This window comes from Lathamus discolor, chromosome 23, assembly GCF_037157495.1.
Source record: "Lathamus discolor isolate bLatDis1 chromosome 23, bLatDis1.hap1, whole genome shotgun sequence".
Classification (NCBI taxonomy): Eukaryota; Metazoa; Chordata; class Aves; order Psittaciformes; family Psittacidae; genus Lathamus; species Lathamus discolor.
The window spans coordinates 1,184,521-1,205,684 of record NC_088906.1 but is presented as its reverse complement, the minus strand read 5'-3'; the positions used below and the strand labels follow the sequence as shown (position 1 = coordinate 1,205,684).

General features: G+C 63.5%; 1 protein-coding gene across 1 annotated transcript; it reads right to left on the bottom strand.

The window, feature by feature from the left end:
• Nucleotides 1–2,921: 2,921 nt before the first annotated feature.
• MAP3K12 (mitogen-activated protein kinase kinase kinase 12) lies at nucleotides 2,922–20,416 on the bottom strand. The gene is given in 15 exon segments (XM_065659528.1): nucleotides 2,922–3,054; nucleotides 3,952–4,101; nucleotides 4,104–4,186; nucleotides 6,507–6,577; nucleotides 7,080–7,524; nucleotides 8,576–8,713; nucleotides 9,834–9,950; nucleotides 10,751–10,860; nucleotides 11,971–12,079; nucleotides 13,222–13,380; nucleotides 13,503–13,661; nucleotides 14,737–14,928; nucleotides 16,834–17,017; nucleotides 17,742–18,091; nucleotides 20,339–20,416. Coding segments are annotated over 14 exon segments (2,328 nt in total). The 5' UTR covers nucleotides 18,070–18,091; nucleotides 20,339–20,416; the 3' UTR covers nucleotides 2,922–2,971.
• Between the last annotated feature and the right edge of the window lie 748 nt (nucleotides 20,417–21,164).

The following is a 21,164-nucleotide window of genomic DNA, read 5'->3' as shown; positions in this document are numbered from 1 at the left end:
TCTTCCACCCACCCGTCGATTTGGGTTTTTTTTGTCTTTTTTTTTTTTTGTTCCTTTTCTGCTCTGTTACAGTTTAGAAAGCGCTAAACCCTCCTCCCAGGCAGCTCCGCCACGGCCCCTGACCACCTCAGCATCAACCTCTCTCAACCCTCCACCCCTTCTTCTTCTTCTTCTTCTTCCTCCTCCTCCTCCACCACCACCACCACCCCTCGCTCGCCGCAGCCGCGGCCTCCGAAGCACCCGTCAGCCTCCCCAACCCTCTTCCGAGTGCCCCCTGTGTCTCCAGTCTGCTTGGCATGAAACCCGTCCCTCTCCTGGCTCTCAATGTGGTCTCTGCTGCTAAAGGCGCCTCCGCTCCGGCCGTGCCGGGGCGCCGCTAACAAACTGAAAGCGGAAAAACAGAGGTTTGCTCCTTACTGAGCCTGCTGGAGCCTCGAGAGCCCCAGCAGCTGGAGAGCCCCGAGGGGAACCCGGGAGAAGCCCTTTCCCAGCCGCCTTTCCCCGGCGGTTTTGGCTCCTTTTTGGCTTTTCCTCTTTGCCGAGGCCGTGCTCATCCCTACAGGGGGTTTTGCCGGTTGAGAGATGCTTTCCCTCCTAGGGAGCCATTAACTCCTCCTGATCCTGCTGGCTTGTAGCTTTTCCTTACGATTTCCTCTCCATTTTTCCCAGTTTTTAGTTGCAATCGTGCTTGGGGTGGGGGGGGGGGGGGGGGGGGGGGGGGGGGGGGGGGGGGGGGGCGGGGGGAGGGGGGGTCGTTATGGAATGAACGGACTTGGGGCGGGATTTAATCCTCTTGGAATGTCTGACCCTGTAATAAAGTTGCCACGGTGAGAATCTGCTCTGCTAGATCTGTGCTATGGGGGGGTGGTGGGAGTCGGGGGGGGGGGCCCTCTTGTCATGGGGGCCCCCCGTCACCCATAGTAGGGTGCTTTCATCCCTAGTGTGGTGCCCCCCTTTAAATAGCAGGGAGGTGGCTGCTTGGTGCAGGTTTGGGGATGCTGGTGCTGGCCCTGCTTGCTGGGGGGACCCCCCCCATTGCTCGTGTGTGCCCCCTTACCCTCTCCATGGGCTCCCCGATGGGGGGTTCCAACCCTTTCCCTCCTTCCCCTTGTGCTGCTGCACCCCAGGGTGCTTTTGGGTGCCCTCCTCCCGACACCTTCCCTCTGGATCCAGCCCTTTGCGCTCCCCTTGGAGCCCCCTCCTTGTTCCGCTGCCCTCCCTTTGCTGCTTCTGCCTTGTGCCCCCCCCAAACCCCTTCCCCTTATGGGGCTCCCCCCCCCAGCAGGGCACCTCCCTATGGGGCTCCTCCTTCCCTTTCCCCCCCCGGCCCCACTCTGACGCCCTTTTCTTCGTTGCAGGCTCTCCTCGGAGACCGGGGGCATGGGAAGCAGCTAGGGCCCGCCGCGGAGCCCGGCCTCGCACCATCCATCTGTGTAGCCCCTTTAGAGCCAGCCCCAGGTTTCCAGAACCTTAGTTTGGACATTTTTGGGTTTCCGGTTCTCCACCACTCACCAGGTTTGAGTTGTTTGGGATTTCTCTTGGTTTCTTGATGATTTTTTTTTTTTTTTTCTCTTCCTTTCCCCACCCCCCCCCCTCCCCCACCTCCTTTATTTCCCCCCCCCCCCCAAAGCATCAGCGTTTTAAACTCCTCCGGTCACCCGCTGAGCCCAGATCTTAGTTTTATAAAGCTTCTCTCTCCTCCCAATGCTCCTCTCTTTGGTTTTCCTCTTTTCCCACCCACCTCCGTGTGCCCCGGCGCTGGGGGGGGAGGGGGGGGGAAGGGGGGGGGCACGGGAGCCCTCGCTCCATGGAACGGCAGGAGACTTTTTCAGGAAAAGCAGTTAATAAAAAGATGGACGGGACCTTTGTCCGTGTGCCCCCCCCATAGCACCTCCTGTACTCCCCCATAGCATCCCCTATCCCCCCCTGTAGCATCCCCTTTATCTCCTTCATGTGCCCATAGCGCCCCCTGTGTGTGCTCAGAGACCCCCCTGGTCCCTGCAGCCCCCCCCGTGGCCCTGGGCTCACTCTGCCCCGGAGGGGTGCAGGTGGATCCATTGGGCTTGGGGGTTCCATTGCTCTTTAATGGGAAGCAGCACCCCCAAATCCTATTGGTTGCCCTCTGGGGAGGGACTTTGCTTTATAACACCCCCTCCAAGGTCCAGTGGTCCCAGTCCCACCAGTAAAGGAAGAGTGGGACTGGACGGGGCTCAGCCCCTTCTATGCTGCTTCCCTACCCCAGGTCCAGTAGTCCAGTCCCACCAGTAAAGGAGAATGGGCCTGGGGGAGGGCTCAGCCCTTTTATATTGTGCCCCCCCCCCCGCTTATCCCCGGTGGGGGAACCTTCCTTTGCACCCCCTCACAGAGCATCCTCCCAGTCCCACCAGTAAAGGAGTGGGACTGGTGGAGGCTCAGCCCCTTCTATGCTGCTTCTGCCTCCCCCCATTATCTTCTGGGGGGGGAAATCATCCTTTACCCCCAGTGCTCCCAGTCCCACCAGTAAAGGAGTGGGGCTGGAGGGGGGGGGGGGTTCAGCCCCATTCTGTGCTTTGTTGTGTGTGTCCCCCCCAGAATTTAACCCCTGGTGGGGGGGGGGGAACCATCCTTTATTTCCCCCACCCAGGTCCAGTGCTCCCAGTCCCACCAGTAAAGAAGGGGTGGGACTGGAGATGGGGTTCAGCCCTCTCTATGCTCCCCCCACCCCAAATCATCCCCTGGGGGGGGACAAATCCTCTCTTCCCCCCCCCCCCCTTTTGGCCTGAAGGGGGTATTACAGTAGGTCCTACATAAACACGTCAGGGGCATAGGCAGTATTGACCCCTGTTGTTGTGTGTGTCCCCCCCCCAGCTCCTGCCCCCCCCCATGCACACAGACAGCTTCCTATAGAGATCCATAGATATTTATATAAATATATGGGGCTGTACAAGTGGGGGGGTTGGGAGGTGCAGGGGGTGCAGGGGGGGGACACAGGTCACAGGCCGGGGGGGGCTGTGGGCCGGGGGGGGCCTCCGCCGCTGCCTGAGTGATCCAGCTCCGCGCTGTCGCAGTCTGAGTCTCGGAGACCTGGGGGGGGGATGCAGAAAGAGGGGTTTCAGCATCCTCAGACCCCCCTGCCCCACAGGGACACCTCCCCCCCTATGACCTTGGGGACCCCAAAGCTCTTCCCTTAGGGGATCCAGCCCTGGGGGTCCCTAAGCCCCCCCATCCATCCCATAGTGTCAAACTCGGGGGGAACCTTAGAGCCCCCCCACCCAATAGCACCCATCCTGGGGGTCCCCCTTCACATTGCTGATCCTTTCCTGGGGGACCCCCCCACACCCCATAACACCCATCCCTGAGAGACCCCCACCCACAGCACCCAGCCCTGGGGGACCCTAAGGACCCCCTCTCCAATAGCACCCATCTCTGGGGGTTGCTCTGCCCTTTGCTAACCCCACCCTATGGGGCTCAGGGCATCACTGCCCCATAGCACCCATCCTGGGGGGCCCCAAGGATCCCCCCACTCCATATTAGCAGCACTGGGGGACCTAAGACACCCCCCCCATCCAATAGCACCCATTTCTGGGGGTCCCAATTCCTCTTGCTAACCCCAACCTGGGGTACCCTAAGGTCCCCCCACCCCATAGCAGCCAGCCCTGGGGGACCCCAAGGACCCCCCAACCCCATATTAACACCATTGGGGGACCATAAGAACCCCCCTACACCCAATAGCGCCCATCTCTGGGGGACCCCATTGCTAACCCCAACCTGGGGTACCCCAAGGACCCCCACCCCACAGTAGCACCCTTGAGGGACCCCCCTTCCCTTTGCTAACCCCACCCTATAGGGCTCAGGCCATCACCACCCCACAGCACCCATCCCCGGGGGGACACTAATGACCCCCCCCATAGCAGCAGCATTGGGGGGACCCTAAGGCCCCCCCCAGCACCCATCCCCTGGGGGGGCTCTGACCTTGGGGCGCGCGGGGCCGTCGGGGGGGGGCGGCGTCCATGGGGATCTCGGAGCCCTGCGAGAGGAGGTCCTCGGAGCGCTCGTCCGGGCGCTCGTCCGTGTTGGTGCTGCCCACGTCGGGGGTGGCGCTGGGCGAGGCCTCGCTCGTCAGCCCCTCCCCGTCCCGTCCCCGTCCGAGAAGTTCTCGGAGCTGAACGTGGAGAGCGACGGCCGCTGGCTCATGGCCGGGGGCCACCTGCGGCACAGAGCGGGGTACGGCGTGGGTGCGCAGAGACACACGCAGCGTGGGCAGCACGTGGGTACCGCATGGGTGCACAGAGATACACATAGACACAGCGTGGGCAGCACATGGGTACCACATGGGCACACACAGAGCATGAGCGTCACCACGTGGGTGCCCATAGATAGAGCATGGGCATCACATGGGTACCACATGGGTACCACATGGGTGCACAGAGACACAGCGTGGGCATCACATGGGTACCATATGGGTGCACATAGATACACATAGACACAGTGTGGGCATCACATGGGTATCGCATGGGTGCACACAGCGTGAGCATCACATGGGTACCACATGGGTGCACAGAGACACAGCGTGGACATCACATGGGTACTGCATGTGGCACACACAGCATGAGCATCACATGGGTACCACATGGGCACACACAGCATGAGCATCACATGGGTACCACATGGGCACACACAGCATGAGCATCACATGGGTACCACATGGGCACACATAGATACACATAGACACAGCATGAACCTCACATGGGTACCACATGGGTGCACAGAGGACACAGCATGAGCATCACATGGTACCACATGGGCACACATAGATACACATGGGTATACACAGTGCATGGGCATCACATGGGTACCACATAGATACACACAGCGTGGGCATCACGTGGGTACTGCGTGGGTATCGCATGGCACCACAGAGATACAGCATGGGCATCATGTGGGTACCACATGGGCACCACATACATACACATACACACAGCGTGGGCATCTCATGGGTACCACATGGGTACCGCATAGATGCACATGGATACACACAGTGCATGGGCATCACATGGGTACCACATGGGTACACATAGACACAGCGTGCGTGTGCATCACATGAGTACCACATGGGTACCCCATGGGTACATGAGTACCACATAGATACAGATAAATAACCATGGATACCCATAGACACCCATAGCCACACGCAGCACACTGTGAACATCACATAGGTACCACATGGGTACCACATAGGTACCCGTAGATACACAGATAAGCATGGGTACACCATAGGACACACAGCACACACGGGTACCACATGGGGACACACAGATACACATAGTCTGGGCACTGCATGGGTACCACATGGGTACACATGGATGCACATATATACACATAGATAACCATGGATACCCCATAGACACACACAGCACACGGGCACCACGTGGGCACCACATGAGTACCCCATAGATAACCATTGATACCCCATAGACACACACAACGTGTGTGGGCATCACACGGGTACCACATGGGTACCACATGGGTACACATGGATGCACGTAGATAACCATGGATACCCATAGCACGCAGAGTGCGCATGGGCTCCACCATGGGTACCCATAGAGACACACAGATACATACAGATACACACAGACACACACAGCGCTGTGCGCACCCCATGGACACCATGTGGGTACCCATGCACACCCATAGATATCCATAGATACACACAGACACACATAGACACCCCATAGATACCCCATAGCACACACAGCACACGTGGGCACCCCATAGACACCCATAGCACACACCGCACACGTGGGCATCACGTAGGTACCACACAGGTACCCCTTAGACACACATAGATACCCCACACAGCACGTGTGTGGGCACCCTATGGACACCCATAGATATCCATAGATACCCGTAGATACCCACGGGCACCCATAGATACCCCATAGCACACACAGAGCACGTGGGGAACCCATGGACACCCATAGATACCCACGGGCACCCATAGATACCCCATAGCACACACAGAGCACGTGGGCATCCCATAGACACCCATAGATACCCATGGGCACCCATAGATACCCCATAGCACACACAGAGCATGTGGGCACCCCCTGGACACCCATAGATAGCCCATAGCACACGCAGCACATGTGGGCACCACATAGACACCCACGGACACCCATAGATACCCATAGACACCCCATAGATAGCCCATAGCACACACAGCACCCATAAGACACCCATAGCACACCCAGCACCCCATAGATAAACCCATAGCACCCATAGACACCCCATAGCACACACAGACACCCACAGGACCCCACAGCACACCCAGATATCTCTTGCACTCGTAACACACCCAGCAACCCATAGATAACCCATAGTACCCATGGACACCCCATAGCACCCGATAGCACCCATATACACCACACAGGACCCATAGAAACCTCTTAGCACCCACAGCACCCACAGGCACCCCCTCTGCTGGTCTCTGGGCACCCAAGGCCCACGGGGGGGCCCGCACCCACCTCTGCCGCAGCGGCAGCTCCACCTCGCTGTCCACTTCACCCTCCTCTTCCTCCGAGGACACCCCCCGCTTCTGGGGGCACAGCAGAGGGGTTGGGGTCCTGCCCCCCCCGCAGCGACCCTGACCCCCCCCCATCACCAGGAGGGACCCCCCAAACCCCCCCCCCCCGGGGTTCCCCATTATAGGATGCACCCGTAGGGTTCTGACATCCCCGAATCCCTCCCCAGGGTTCCCCATCCCTGTTATAGGATGCACCCATAGGGTCCTGGATCCTCCCCATCACCTGGGGGGACCCCAAAGCCCCCCAGAAGGGATCATCCCACCCCCATTATAGGATGCACCACAGGGTCCTGACCCCCCCTCCGCCCCCTCCAAAGGGTTCCCCATCCCCCCCATAGGTTGCACCCATAGGACCCTGGATCACCCCCACCACCCAGAGGGACCCCAAAGCCGCCCCCCCAGGCCTCCCCATTCCCCCCCCATTATAGGATGCACCCACAGGGTCCTGACCCCCCCCATCCTCCCCCCATAGGACGCACCCATAGGACCCAGGCCCCCCCCGGGGGGCTCTCACCTGCCCGCGGGTCACGGCCGCCCGGTAGAGCAGCGCCGCGGGGGTCAGGTGCTGCGCGGGCCCCCCCCGGCCCCCCCGCGCGGCCGCGCTCTCCCGCTCGGGCTCCCCCCCGGGGGGGGGCACCTGCGGGGGGGGGGTCCCGGGGGGCGCCGCCGCCGCCGCCCCGCCCTCCCCCGCCCCCGGCCCCATCCCGGGTCCCGCATCCGGAGGCGCCGCCTCCAGGGTCCCCCCGAGGAGGTCGGGGCCGGGGGAGGCCGGGGGGGGCGCCCCGCGGGGGGGGGTTTGGGGGTCCCCGCAGCCCCCCCGCGGCCCCGCCTTGCGGTGCCGGCCCTTGGCGCGGCGGCTGCGGGGCGAGGGGGGGCCCCGGGGGCAGGCGGGCAGCGCCACCTGCGCCATGGCCGCGTCCAGCTTGGGCAGCAGCAGCTCCGGCTTCAGCAGGTCGGGGCTGGGGGGGCACGGGATGGGGAGAGCGGCGGGGGGGGGACACACGGACCCCCCCGGGGCCCCCCCATAGAGAGCCCTGCGAGGGAGCGGCTCTGAACCGCCCCCCCCCCCCGCATCCGGAGCATCCCCATGGACCCCATCCTCCAACGGGCACCGGCGCCGGCGCCCAGGCACCCCCAAAGGACCACGAGCCCCCAGGCGCCCCCCCCCGGCTCCCAGCCCCACATCCCCGAGTCCCAGACCCCCAACAGACCCCGTTCTCCAAGGGAGCATCTGCACCCCCAACGCACCCCAAGGTATCTGCGACCCCAGACCCCCCCCAAAGCCCCACAAGCCCCCAGATACCCCCCATACCACCAGGCACCCCGCCCCACAAGGACCCACATCCCAGAGCATCCCAATAGACCCCGTTCTCCAATGGGCACTGGCCTCTGTACCCCACAGCCCCAAAGAACCAGAAGCCTCCAGACACCCCCAAGCTCCCAGCCCCACATCCCCCTGTCCCAGACCCCCCAATAGATCCCACTCTCCAATGGGCACCAGCATCTGCACCCCCAGACCCCCCAAAAGGTATCTGGGCCCCCAGACCTCCCCCAAAGCCCCACAAGCCCCCAGACACCCCCCATACCACCAGGCACCCAGCCCCACAAGGACCCACATCCCAGAGCATCCCAATAGAGCCCATTCTCCATTGGACACCATCATCTGCATCCCAAACAGCCCCAAAGGCACTTGGGCCCCCAGTGCTCCCCAGCCCCACATCTCCATGTCCCAGACCCCCAACAGACCCCGTTCTCCAAGGGAGCATCTGCACCCCCAAAGCACCCCAAAGTATCTGGGCCCCCAGACCCCCCCAAAGCCCCACAAGCCCCCAGACACCCTCCCTACCACCAGGCACCCAGCCCCACAAGGACCCACATCCCCACATCCCAGCGCATCCCAATAGAGCCCGTTCTCCAATGGGCACCGGCCTCTGCACCCCACACCCCGCAATGGCCCACGAGCCCCCGGCGCGCCCCCAGCCCCACATCTCCGTGCCCCCCCCCGCTCACCGCTTGCCGTGGGGCGAGAGCTTCTGCGGGACGCTCCTCTTCTTGATGAGGGTCTCGACCGCGTTCCCGTGCAGGAGCCCCCGCGGCGCCCGCGGCTTGAACAGCCCCGGGTAGCGCTTCTCGAGCGCCTGCTCCCGCCTGGGGGGGGCACCGCGGGGGTGGGCGCCGGCACCGGCGGGGGGGGACGGGGACGGGGGGGGAGGAATGGTCGGGAGGGGGGGAATGGTCATGGGGGGGGCAATGGCCGGGGGGGGGCAGTGACCATGGGGGGGTGACAATGGCCGGGGGGGGGCAATAGCCATGGGGTGCAATGGCCATGGGGGGCAGTGGCCATGGGGGGCAATGGCCATGGGGGGCAGTGGCCATGGGGGGGCAATGGCCATGCAGGGGTGACAATGGCCATGGGGGGGTGAAATGGCCATGAGGGGTGCAATGACCACGGGGGGGCAATGACCATGGGGGGGGACAATGGCCATGGGGACTGATAATGGCCATGGGGGGGTGATGGCCATGGGGGGGGGGGATGGCTTTTGTGGGTTGGGTGGGGTAAAGGCGGGCCATTGGCTCGGGGTGGCCATGGGGCCAGTATAGGCTTGGTTCTGGCCATGGGGTACAGGCAGGGGTGGCCATGGCCAAGAGGTGGGGATTGGGTTGGCCTTAGCAACAGGGTGGCCATGGGATGGGTCAAGGGGTGCCACTGGGTGCTCTGGGGGGCTGTGGGTGCCATTGGGTACCGTTAGGTACCACTGGATGTCATTGCTTGCCATTGGGTACCACTGGGTGCCATTGGCTACCACTGGGTACCATTGGGTGCCATTGGGTACTGTTGGGTGCCATTGGGTGCCATTGGGTACCATTGGGTTACAATTGGGTGCCATTGGGTACTATTGGGTACCATTGGGTGCCATTGGGTACCATTGGGTTACAATTGGGTGCCATTGGGTACCGTTGGGTACCATTGGGTTACAATTGGGTGTCATTGGGTACCATTGGGTACCATTGGGTTACAATTGGGTGCCATTGGGTACCACTGGGTACCATTGGGTTACAATTGGGTGCTATTGAGTACCATTGGGTACTATTGGGTGCCATTGGGTGCCATTGGGTGCAATTGGGTACCATTGGGTACCACTGGGTACCATTGGGTTACAATTGGGTGCCATTGGGTACCATTGGGTACTATTGGGTGCCATTGGGTGCCATTGGGTGCAATTGGGTGCCATTGAGTACCACTGGGTGCCGCTGGGTGCGCACTGACCTGAGCAGCTCCTTCTCCTTGAGCTCGAGCTGCAGCATGAGCGCGCTCAGCTCCATGTACAGGTTGTTGGCGCGCTCCAGCTTGCGCTCGTAGTGCTCCCGGATGTCCAGCGCGTGCCTGCGCACCCACACGCTGCCGCAGTGCCCCCAGCACCCACCGCGCCCCATGGACCACATGGACCCCATAGACCCCACAGACCCCATAGACCCCATGGACCCCATGGACCCCATAGCACCCCATAGTCCCCATGGACCCCATAGACCACATGGACCCCATAGACCCCATGGACCCCATAGCACCCCATAGACCACATAGACCCCATAGACCATATGGACCCCATAGACCTCATAGACCCCATGGACCCCATAGCACCCCATGGACCCCATAGACCCTATAGACCACATGGACCCCATAGACCCCATGGACCTCATAGCACCCCATAGTGCCCCATAGACTCCATGGACCCCATAGAACCCATAGACCCCATAGACACCATAGACCCCATAGCGCCCCATTGCACCCCATAGACCCCATAGCGCCCCATTGCACCCCATAGACCTCATAGCACCCCATAGACCCCATAGCGCCCTATAGCGCTCCATAGACCCCACAGACCCCACAGACCCCATAGTACCCCATAGCACCCACAGCACCCACAGCACCCAACAACACCCACAGCACCCCATAGCAGCCATAGCACCCAACAGCACCCACAGCACCCCATAGCACCCACAGCACCCCATAGACCCCATTGCACCCCACAGCACCCACCTTGCACACGGACAGGCACCCAACAGCCCTCCCTGTACCCCAGTGTTCCTCGGCCCCCAGTACCCCAGCCATGTGCCCATATCCCCATGCCCCATATCCCCATATCCCCATGCCCCCTCTCCCCGTATCCGTGTCCCCGCGCCCACCGGAGCTCCTCGCGCCGGCGGTTGATGAGCTCCTCCTCCAGCCGGTGCAGACACGTCCCCTCCGACTTGATCTTCTCGAAGTGCAGCTTCACCTCCTCACGCCACTCGGCCTGGGGCAAACGGGTACCGGGTTCATCGGGTACCGGATGCACCGGGTGCCACGGGCACTGCGCACCGGGTACATCAGCACCGGGTGCCACGGGCACTGCGCACCGGGTACCACAGGCACCGCATATCATGGACACTGCACACTGGGTATCATGAGCACTGCGCACCGGGTACCATGGGCACCGGGTACCACAGGCACTGTGCACTGGGTACCATGGGCACTGGGTACCATGGGCACCAGAAAAACCAGGCGCCAGCTACCGTGGGTATCAGCTGCACCAGGCACTGGGCACCAGGTACTACAGGCACCGGGCGCCCTGGGCACTGAGCAGTACTGGGCACAGCTGCTGTGAGCACTGGGTTATACTGGGCCTGGGTGCTTTGGTGTGCAGGTGCTTTGGGGTGCTGGTGCTTTGGGGTGTGGGTTCTTTGGGGTGCAGGGTGCTGGTGCTTTGGGGTGCGGGCGCTTTGGGGTGCTGGGTGCTGGGGCTTTGGGGTGCTGGTGCTTTGGGGTGCGGGTTCTTTGGGGTGCTGGGTGCTGGGTGCTTTGGGATGCTGGGTGCTGGTGCTTTGGGGTGTGGGTTCTTTGGGGTGCTGGGTGCTGGGTGCTTTGGGGTGCTGGGTGCTAGTGCTTTGGGATGCTGGGTGCTGGTGCTTTGGGGTGTGGGTTCTTTGGGGTGCTGGGTGCTGGGTGCTTTGGGATGCTGGGTGCTGGTGCTTTGGGGTGCGGGTTCTTTGGGGTGCTGGGTGCTGGGTGCTTTGGGATGCTGGGTGCTGGTGCTTTGGGATGCTGGGTGCTGGTGCTTTGGGGTGTGGGTTCTTTGGGGTGCTGGGTGCTGGGTGCTTTGGGGTGCTGGGTGCTGGTGCTTTGGGGTGTGGGTTCTTTGGGGTGCTGGGTGCTGGGTGCTTTGGGGTGCTGGGTGCTAGTGCTTTGGGATGCTGGGTGCTGGTGCTTTGGGGTGTGGGTTCTTTGGGGTGCTGGGTGCTGGGTGCTTTGGGATGCTGGGTGCTGGTGCTTTGGGGTGCGGGTTCTTTGGGGTGCTGGGTGCTGGGTGCTTTGGGGTGCTGGGTGCTAGTGCTTTGGTGTGCAGGTTCTTTGGGGGGCTGGGTACCTGGGATTTGAAGTACGTCTCCTGCGGGGTGGACAGGACGTCGGCGGAGGCGATGTCGAGGTGCAGCAGGATCTGCCGGAACGAGGGCCGGTTCCGGGGCTTGCTGTTCCTGCGGGAGCCGCACGGGGGCGCTGCGGGCGCTGGGCCATGGGCACCCGGGGTGGGGCAGCCCTGACCGGGGCCCCCGCGCCCCTGCCCAGGCTGGGTGCCAATGGCAGGGTCTTCGTTGGGTGCCCATGGAGGCGGCCCCTGTGGTGTGACCCCTCTATGGTGTGGGGCTCCCATGGCTGTGCCCCATGGGGGTGTCCCAAGGGGTGTCCCAAGGGGTGTCCTCATGGGGTGTCTCTGTGTCGGGGTGTCCCCATGGCGTGGGAGCTCCCATGGGGTGTCCCAATGGTGGGGTGTCCCCATGGCCTATCCCTTGGTGGGGGTGCCCCCAGGTAGGGTGTCCCCATATAGTACCCCCATGGCTGTCACTGTGTCCCCATGGCTCTCCCCATGCAGTGCCCCCATGGCTGTTGCAGTGCCCCCATGCAGTGCCCCATGGCTCTCCCCATGCAGTGCCCCCATGCAGTGCCCCATGGCTCTCCCCATGCAGTGTCCCCATGGCTCTCCCCATGCAGTGCCCCCATGGCTCTCCACAGGCAGTGTCCCCATGCAGTGCCCCATGGCTCTCCCCATGCAGTGTCCCCATGGCTGTTGCAGTGCCCCCATGCAGTGTCCCCATGGCTGTCCCCATGCAGTGCCCCCATGCAGTGCCCCATGGCTGTTGCAGTGTCCCCATGCAATGCCCCATGGCTCTCCCCATGCAGTGTCCCCATGCAGTGTCCCCATGGCTGTCACTGTGTCCCCATGCAGTGCCCCCATGGCTCTCCCCATGCAGTGTCCCCATGCAGTGCCCCATGGCTCTCCCCATGCAGTGCCCCCATGGCTGTTGCAGTGTCCCCATGCAGTGCCCCATGGCTCTCCCCATGCAGTGTCCCCATGCAGTGTCCCCATGCAGTGCCCCCATGCAGTGTCCCCATGGCTGTCGCAGTGTCCCCATGCAGTGCCCCATGGCTCTCCCCATGCAGTGTCCCCATGGCTGTTGCAGTGTCCCCATGCAGTGCCCCGTGGCTCTCCCCATGTAGTGTCCCCATGCAGTGCCCCATGGCTCTCCCCATGCAGTGTCCCCATGCAGTGTCCCCATGCAGTGCCCCATGGCTCTCCCCACGCAGTGCCCCCTGCGGGGCCGTGTCCCCGCGCTCTCACCAGCACTGGCGCAGCAGCACCTTGAAGCCGTCGGGGCAGCCGGTGGGCACGGGCAGGTGGAGGCTGTTGCTGCCCACGCCCCAGATGATGGCCGAGGAGTCCACGTCCTTGTAGGGGATCTCCCCGGTCAGCAGCTCCCACAGCACCACCCCGAAGGACCTGGGGCAGCGCCGGCCCCGTCAGCCCCGGCCCCGCTCCCTGCTGCCCCCATCGTCCCCAGGCACCCCCCCCCCCCCGCCTGCCCCGGGGTCCCCGGTGCCCCCGGAGCCCCAGGCCCTCACCAGATGTCGACCTTCTCGGAGACGGGCTCGTTGCGGATGACCTCGGGTGCCATCCAGGCCACGGTGCCGGCGAAGGACATCTTGGTGCTCTTGTCAATGAGCTCCTTGGAGGTGCCGAAGTCCGAGATCTTCACCACGTCGTCGTAGGTGATGAGCATGCTGCGGGGCACCCGCTCAGCACCACGGCAGCGCCGCGCCAACGACATGCCAAGGACATGGCAACGGCGTGCCACCGACATGCCAATGACACACCAGTGACATGCCAACGACACACCAATGACATGGCAACGACAAGCCAATGACATACCAATGACACACCAATGGCATGTCAACAACACGCCAATGACACAGCAACAACACACCAATGACACAGCAATAAAACACCAATGGCATACCAACAACATGCCAACAACATGCCAATGACAAGGCAACAACACACCAATGACACAGCAATGACACACCGATGACACGCCAATGACATGCCCATGACACCCCAATGACATACCAACAACACACCAATGATATACCAATGACATGGCAACAACATGCCAATGGCATGGCAATGACATGCCAATGACACACCAATGACATGACAATGACATACCAACGACACACCAATGATATGGGCATGGCACCACCACGGGCATGCAACTGCTACAAACATCATTAGGTCATGGACATGCCACCACCACGGGGATGAAACCGTCATCGGCATGGAGCCACCATGGACATGGAGCGGTCATGGGCATGCAACTGCCATGAGCATGGTCTTGCTGTGGACAAGCCACCACCATGGACACAGCACCATCAGCCCCATGAGCATGGCACCACCATGGACCCACCATGGGTATGGCACTGCCATGGACCCACCATGAGCATGGCACTGCCATGGACCCACCATGGGTATGGCGCTGCCATGGACATCCAACTGCCATGGACACGCAACCACCGAGGTCCGTGCCACAGGCACAGCGCTGCCATGGATGTGTCACCACCAAGGACATGGCACCTCCATGGACACGGCATGGCCATGGCCAGCGCCACAAACAACACCATGGGTACGGCAGCACCACGGTCATGTCACCACCAAGCACATGCAACTGCCACCACCGCGCAACCACCAAGGCCAAGGCCAGGACCATGCACCCACCTCATGCACGTCCCCACCGCGGCCATGCCATCACCGGGGCACCCCCAGCACCCATGGGTGCTCCCCGGGCCCAGCCCCTCTCACTTGGGCGACTTGAGGTCGCGGTGGATGATCTTGTGCAGGTGCAGGTAGTTCATGCCGCCGGCGATGCCCATGGACCAGTCGACCAGCAGGGACGGGGTGACCTTGCGCCCGGCGCGCAGCACCTCGTAGAGCTGCCCCTGGGCGCAGAACTCCATGATGATGCAGTAGCAGGGTGCCTGGGTGCACACCCCCCTGCGGGCACACGGCACCCTCAGCACCCGCTGCTCCCGCAGCGCCACCAGGGCACCCAGCGTCGTCAGGGCACCCAATGTCACCGGGGCACCCAGTGCCACCAGGCACCAGTGTCACTGGGGCACCCACTGTCACTGGGGCACCCATTGTCACCAGGGCACCCAGTGCCACTAAGGCACCAATGTCACCGGGGCAGTCGGTGCCACCGGGGCAACCAATGTCACCAGGACACCAATGTCACCAAGGCACCCAGCACCATCAGGGCACCCAATGTCACCGGGGCACCCAGTGCCACCAGGGCACCCAGCGCCACAAAGGCACTCAATGCCACCAGGACATCCAATGTCACCAGGACACCCAGTGCCACCAGAGCACCCAGTGCCACCAGGACACCCAACTTGACCAGGAGCCCAGCTTCACCAGGGCACCCATCTGCATCCAAGTACCTGGCAGCACCCATCAGTGTTGGGGCACCCAAGGCCCCCCACTAGCATTAGGAACACCCATCTACCCATGGACACCCCTCTGCACCCACATCACCCTGCGCCAGCTGTGATGGGCCTGTCCCATGTGTGGTGGTCCCTGTGCCACATCTGGGATGCACCAGTGTGCCTCGTGTCCATGTGCGTCTGCACCCCGTGTCCATGTGTCTGCACCCTGTGTCCATGGGTGTCTGCACCCCGTGTCCATGGGTGTCCGCGCCCCGTGTCCATGCATGTCTGCACCCCGTGTCCATGTGCGTCTGCACCCCGTGTCCATGGGTGTCTGCACCTCGTGCCCATGGGTGTCTGCACCCCATGTCCGGGTGTCTGCACCCCGTGTCCATGTGTCTGCACCCCGTGCCCATGGGTGTCTGCACCCCGTGCTCATGGGTGTCCGCACCCCGTGCTCATGGGTGTCCGCACCCCGTGCTCATGGGTGTCCGCGCCCCGTGTCCATGGGTGTCCGCGCCCCGTGTCCATGCGTGTCTGCACCCCGTGTCCATGTGTGTCTGCACCCCGTGTCCATGTGCGTCTGCACCCCGTGCCCATGTGTCTGCACCCCATGTCCATGGGTGTCTGCACCCCGTGTCCATGGGTGTCTGCACCCCGTGTCCATGTGTCTGCACCCTGTGTCCATGGGTGTCTGCACCCTGTGTCCATGGATGTGCTGCCCACCCAGCTCCATGCCACGCTGGGTTTGCCCATGCCCGTGCCATGTTGATGCCCCATACCCATGGCGTGTCCACGGCCCCTCTGCCTGTGACCATGGCATGTCCTTGCCGTGTCCATGCCCTGTCCCCTGTCCATGCCCATGACATGTCCATGTGCATGCTGTGTCCATGCCCCCTCCGTGTCCATGCCCATGCTGTGCCCATGCCCATGCTGTGTCCATGCCCATGCCGTGTCCATGCCCATGCCGTGCCCATGCCCATGCTGTGTCCATGCCCATGCCATGTCTATGTGCATGCCATGTCCATGTCCTCTGCACGTGGTGCCCCCCATGGCATGTCCATGGCCTGTGCTGTGCTCATGCCACGTCCATGCCTCCATCCCTCATGCCCATGGCTTATCTGTGTCCATGCTCATGCCATGTCCATGCCGTGTGCCCATGATGTTCTCCATTCCCCATGCCCATGGCTTACCCATGCCATGTCCATGTTCCATGCCCACAGCCTGTCCCTGCCCCATGCCATGTCCCTGCCCCATGCCATGTCCATAGCCCATGCCAACGGCATGTCCATGACACGTTCTATGCCTGTTACACATCCATGACCCACACCAGGTCCATGGTATCCCCATGCCCATCACACATCCATGCCCATCACACGTCCATGCCCCACACCATGTCCATGGTGTCCCCATGCCCATCACACATCCAGGCCCCGTGTCCTGCCCACGCTGTCCCCGTGGTGCCCCCGCTCACTTGAAGGTGATGATGTTGGGGTGCTTCAGCTTGCGCAGGTGCTTGATGTCGGTCTCCTTCAGGTCCCGAACCTTCTTCACGGCCACCTCCTCGCCGTGGAAGCGGCCCAGGAACACGGCGCCCTGCGCCCCGCTGCCCACCCACTGCAGGTCCAGGATCTCCTCGAACGGCACCTCCCAGGGGTCTGCGGGCACAGCACCCATGGCACCCACGGCACCCACTGCACCCATGGCACCTGCACCCATAGCACCCACAGCACCCATGGCACCCACGGCACCCATGGGACCTGCACCCATGGGACCTGCACCCATGGCACCCACAGCACCTGCACCCATGGGACCTGCACCCATAGCACCCACACCAATGGGACCCATGGCACCTGCACCCATGGCACCCATGGCACCTGCACCCATGGCACCCATGGCACCCACACCCATGGCACCCGCACCCATGGGACCTGCACCCATAGGACTCAAGGAACCAGCACCCATGGCACCCATGGCACCTGCACCCACGTCACCTGCACCCATGGCACCCGCACCCATGGCGCCTATAGCATCCATGGCACCCACACCAATGGGACCCATGGCATCTGCACCCATGGCACCTGCACCAATGGGACTCAAGGAACCAGCACCCATGGCACCCATGGCACCCGCACCCATGGCACCCATGGCATCCATGGCACCCGCACCAATGGGACCCACGGCACCTGCACCCATGGCAGCAGCACCCATCGCCCTGCACCCCTCCTGCACCCACGGCACCCAACCACAGGCACAGCCAGGGCGCAGCCCCCCTTGGCACCCACTCCCCTCCGCACTGCCCCTTCCCCGTCGCCCCCTCCTCTGCCCTCTTTCCCCTGCGCTGTCGCCCCGTTTGCCTGCCGCCCCCGGCCCCCCGCTGACCCTCCTGCGGGTGCTTGTGCTCGGCGCTGTACGCCTTCCCGATCATGCTCCACACGGGCTTCAGGCACCCGAAGAGCCCCTCCAGGAGCCCCCCCCCGCCGCCCGCCTGGCACCGCAGATGCGCGGCCGCGGCCGGCAGGGGCCGTGCGGGCTCGGCGGCGGCGGCGGGGCCCGGGGCGGGCGCGGGGCCGGGCCCGGCGGGGCCGGGCGCGGGGGGCAGCACGTCCCGGAGCACGCACTGCGTGGGGGTCAGCTCCTGCTCGGGGGTCCCGTCCGAGCCCAGCGCCAGCGACGGCGACGGCGTCCGCGTCTCGTGCAGGCAGGCCATGGCGGGGCGGCCCCCCCAGCGCCTGCGGGACAGCGGCACCGGGTGGGGACCCCCCGGCACCCACGGGGTCCTCCTATGGCACCCACGGGGACCCCCCCGGCACCCACGGGATCCTCCTATGGCACCCATGGGGTCCTCCTATGGCACCCATGGGACACCCCCAGTACATCCATGGGACACCCCTAATGAATCCATGGGGTCCCCCTGTGTCATCCATGGGACACCCCCAGGGCATCCATGGGGACCCCCACAGCACCCATGGGACACCCCTAGTGCATCCATGGGGTCCCCCTATGGCATCCATGGGACACCCCCAATGCATCCATGGGAACCCCTCCAGGGCACCCATGGGACACCCCCACTGCACCCATGGGGTCCTCCTATGGCACCCATGGGACAACCCCAGTACGGACTTGGGATCCCCCCACTGCACACAGAGGACACCCCCATTGCACCCATGGAGACCCCTTCATGGCATGCACGGGACACCCCATTGCACACATGGGAACCCCCATTGCCCCCAAGGGACACCCCTGTGCACATATGGACTATGGGCCCACCTTCCCATTGCACCCATGGGACACCCCCCTTGCACCCAGGGGACACCCCCATTGCACCCATGGGATACCCCCATTGCACCCATGGGACACCCCCCTTGCACCCATGGGACACCCCCATTGCACCCATGGGACACCCCCATCGCACCCATGGGATACCCCCATTGCACCCATGGGACACCCCCAATGCACCCATGGGAACACCCCCATTGCACCCATAGGAACACCGCTCTTGTGCACACTTGGGAGCACTCTATTACACCCTTGGGACCCCACCTGCACCCACAAGACCCCCCCCTGCACCCATAGGACCTCCCTATACATCCAGGGGACCCCCCCTTGTGCACACATGGACCGTGGGACCCTCCCACCACTGCACCCATGGGACCCCCTATTGCACACGTGGGACCCCCTTGTGCTTCCATGGGACCCCCCATTGCATCCATGGGACCCCGCTGTGCACACATGGGAGCACTCCATTGCACCCATAGGACCCCCCAAATTGCACACATGGGATGCCCCCCATTGTACACATGGGACCCCCCTTTTGCATGCATGGGAGCACTCTATTGCACCCATGGGACCCCCCTCACTGCACCCATGGGACCCCCCCATTGCACACATGGGACCCCCTTTTGCATGCATGGGAGCACTCTATTGCACCCATGGGACCCCTCCATTGCACACATGGGACCCCCCATGTTCTTCCATGGGACCCCCCCCATTGCACCCATAGGACACCCGCTGTGTACGTATGAGACCCCCCCTTAACACACATGCAGCCCCACATGTGTGCACTCCCCGACATGCGTGTGCACCCCATTGCATCCATGAACGTCCCTTTACACACATGTGCAGTCCCTTAACATGCGTGTGCAGCCCCACACACGTGTGCACCCCCCGACACACGTGTGCATCCCATTGCATCCATGAGCATCCCCTCACACACGTGTGCACCCCCCTGCATGCATGAGCAGCCCCTTACACGTGTGTGCAAAGGGGAAACTGAGGCAGGGCTGGGAGGGGGGATCCTGGGGGGGGGTCGGGGGGGGCAGTTGCCATGGCAACAGCGGAGCCGGCGAATGACGTCATCACTAAAATTAGGGGGGGCGGGGCTTAACGTCACCCCGAGGGACCCCGGCGGTATCGTGTCCCCCCCCGTGGTGACATCACGTCACGCGGTGACGTCATCCCGGTAAGGGATGGAGCCCCCCCCCCCCTTCCTCCCCCGCGGGGAAACTGAGGCAGGAGCGGGGGAACCCCGGGGGCTCCGACAGCGGCCCCGTGTCGCGACAGAGCGGGGGGGCCGGAGAGAGAGCGCCCCCCGCCGGCACGGCTGTCGGGACATGGCGGCCTGTCGCGACATGGGGAGGGGCCGCGGGGGGCACAGGCCTGTGCAAGGGGATGCAGACGGGGGTGCAAGGGGGTGCAGGCCCATGGGGGGGGGCACACGCGTGTGCAAGGGGGTGCACATCGCGCCAGGCCTGCGCATACACGTGGGGGGGGTCACGCACCTGCGGGCGCTGCACACGCGTGTGCAAGGGGGGGGGGCCCTGTGCGTGTGCAAGAGCAGCTCAGCCATGGGGGGGGCACAGGCGTGTGCAAGAGGCCGCTCGTGCCCCATCCCCCCCCCCCCGGTAGCATCCCTGGTCCTTCCCCCTCCCCCCGAGCATCCCTGGTCCTACCCCCCCCGCCGGTGCCGGTGCCGGTACCTGGGGGGTGCGGGCCCCGCGGTGCCGGTGGGGCCGGTGCCGGAGCCGCCGCTGGAGCCGGGGTTTGATGCCGGTGACGCCGGGGGGAGGGACCGGGGCCGGTACCGGGGGGCCGGGGGCCGCGATCGGGGCGAACGGTGAAGAACGGCCCCGCCCGGCGTTTGACGCGGCCCCGCCCCGGCACGGCACGGAACGGAACGGACGGAACGGAACGGAGCGGAGCGGAGCGGCACCGGACGGGAACCCGCCGGTAGCGGCACCGGGACTGGGAACACACCGGCACCGAGACCCCCGCACCGGCACCGGGACTCCCCCCTTGGCACCAGCATCCCTATACCGGCAGCGGGACCCCTGTAACGGCATGGGGACCCCTATAGCAGAACCAGGACCCTATAACCAGCACCATGACCGGGACCCTTGTACCAGGACCCCTATACCGGCACTGGCACCCCTATAGAAGGACCCCTACAAGGGCACCAGGACCTCTATAATGGCACCAGCACAAGCACCCCAAAGAGCACTGTGACCCCTATAATGGAACTGGCACCAGCACCCTTGTACCAGTACCAGGACCGGGAACCCACTGGCGCAGGGACCCTTGTAATGGAACTGGGACCCATATACTGGGATCAGGACCCCTATAATGGCACCAGCATCAGCACCAGGGACCCCAAAGAGCACCGGGACACCACTATTGGCACCCACACCTCTATACTGTAACCAGCACCCCTATGTTGGCACTGGCACTGGGAAGCCAGTGGCACCAGGACCCCTGTAATGGAACTGGGACCCTTATACAGGCACAGGGACCCCTATAATGGCACAG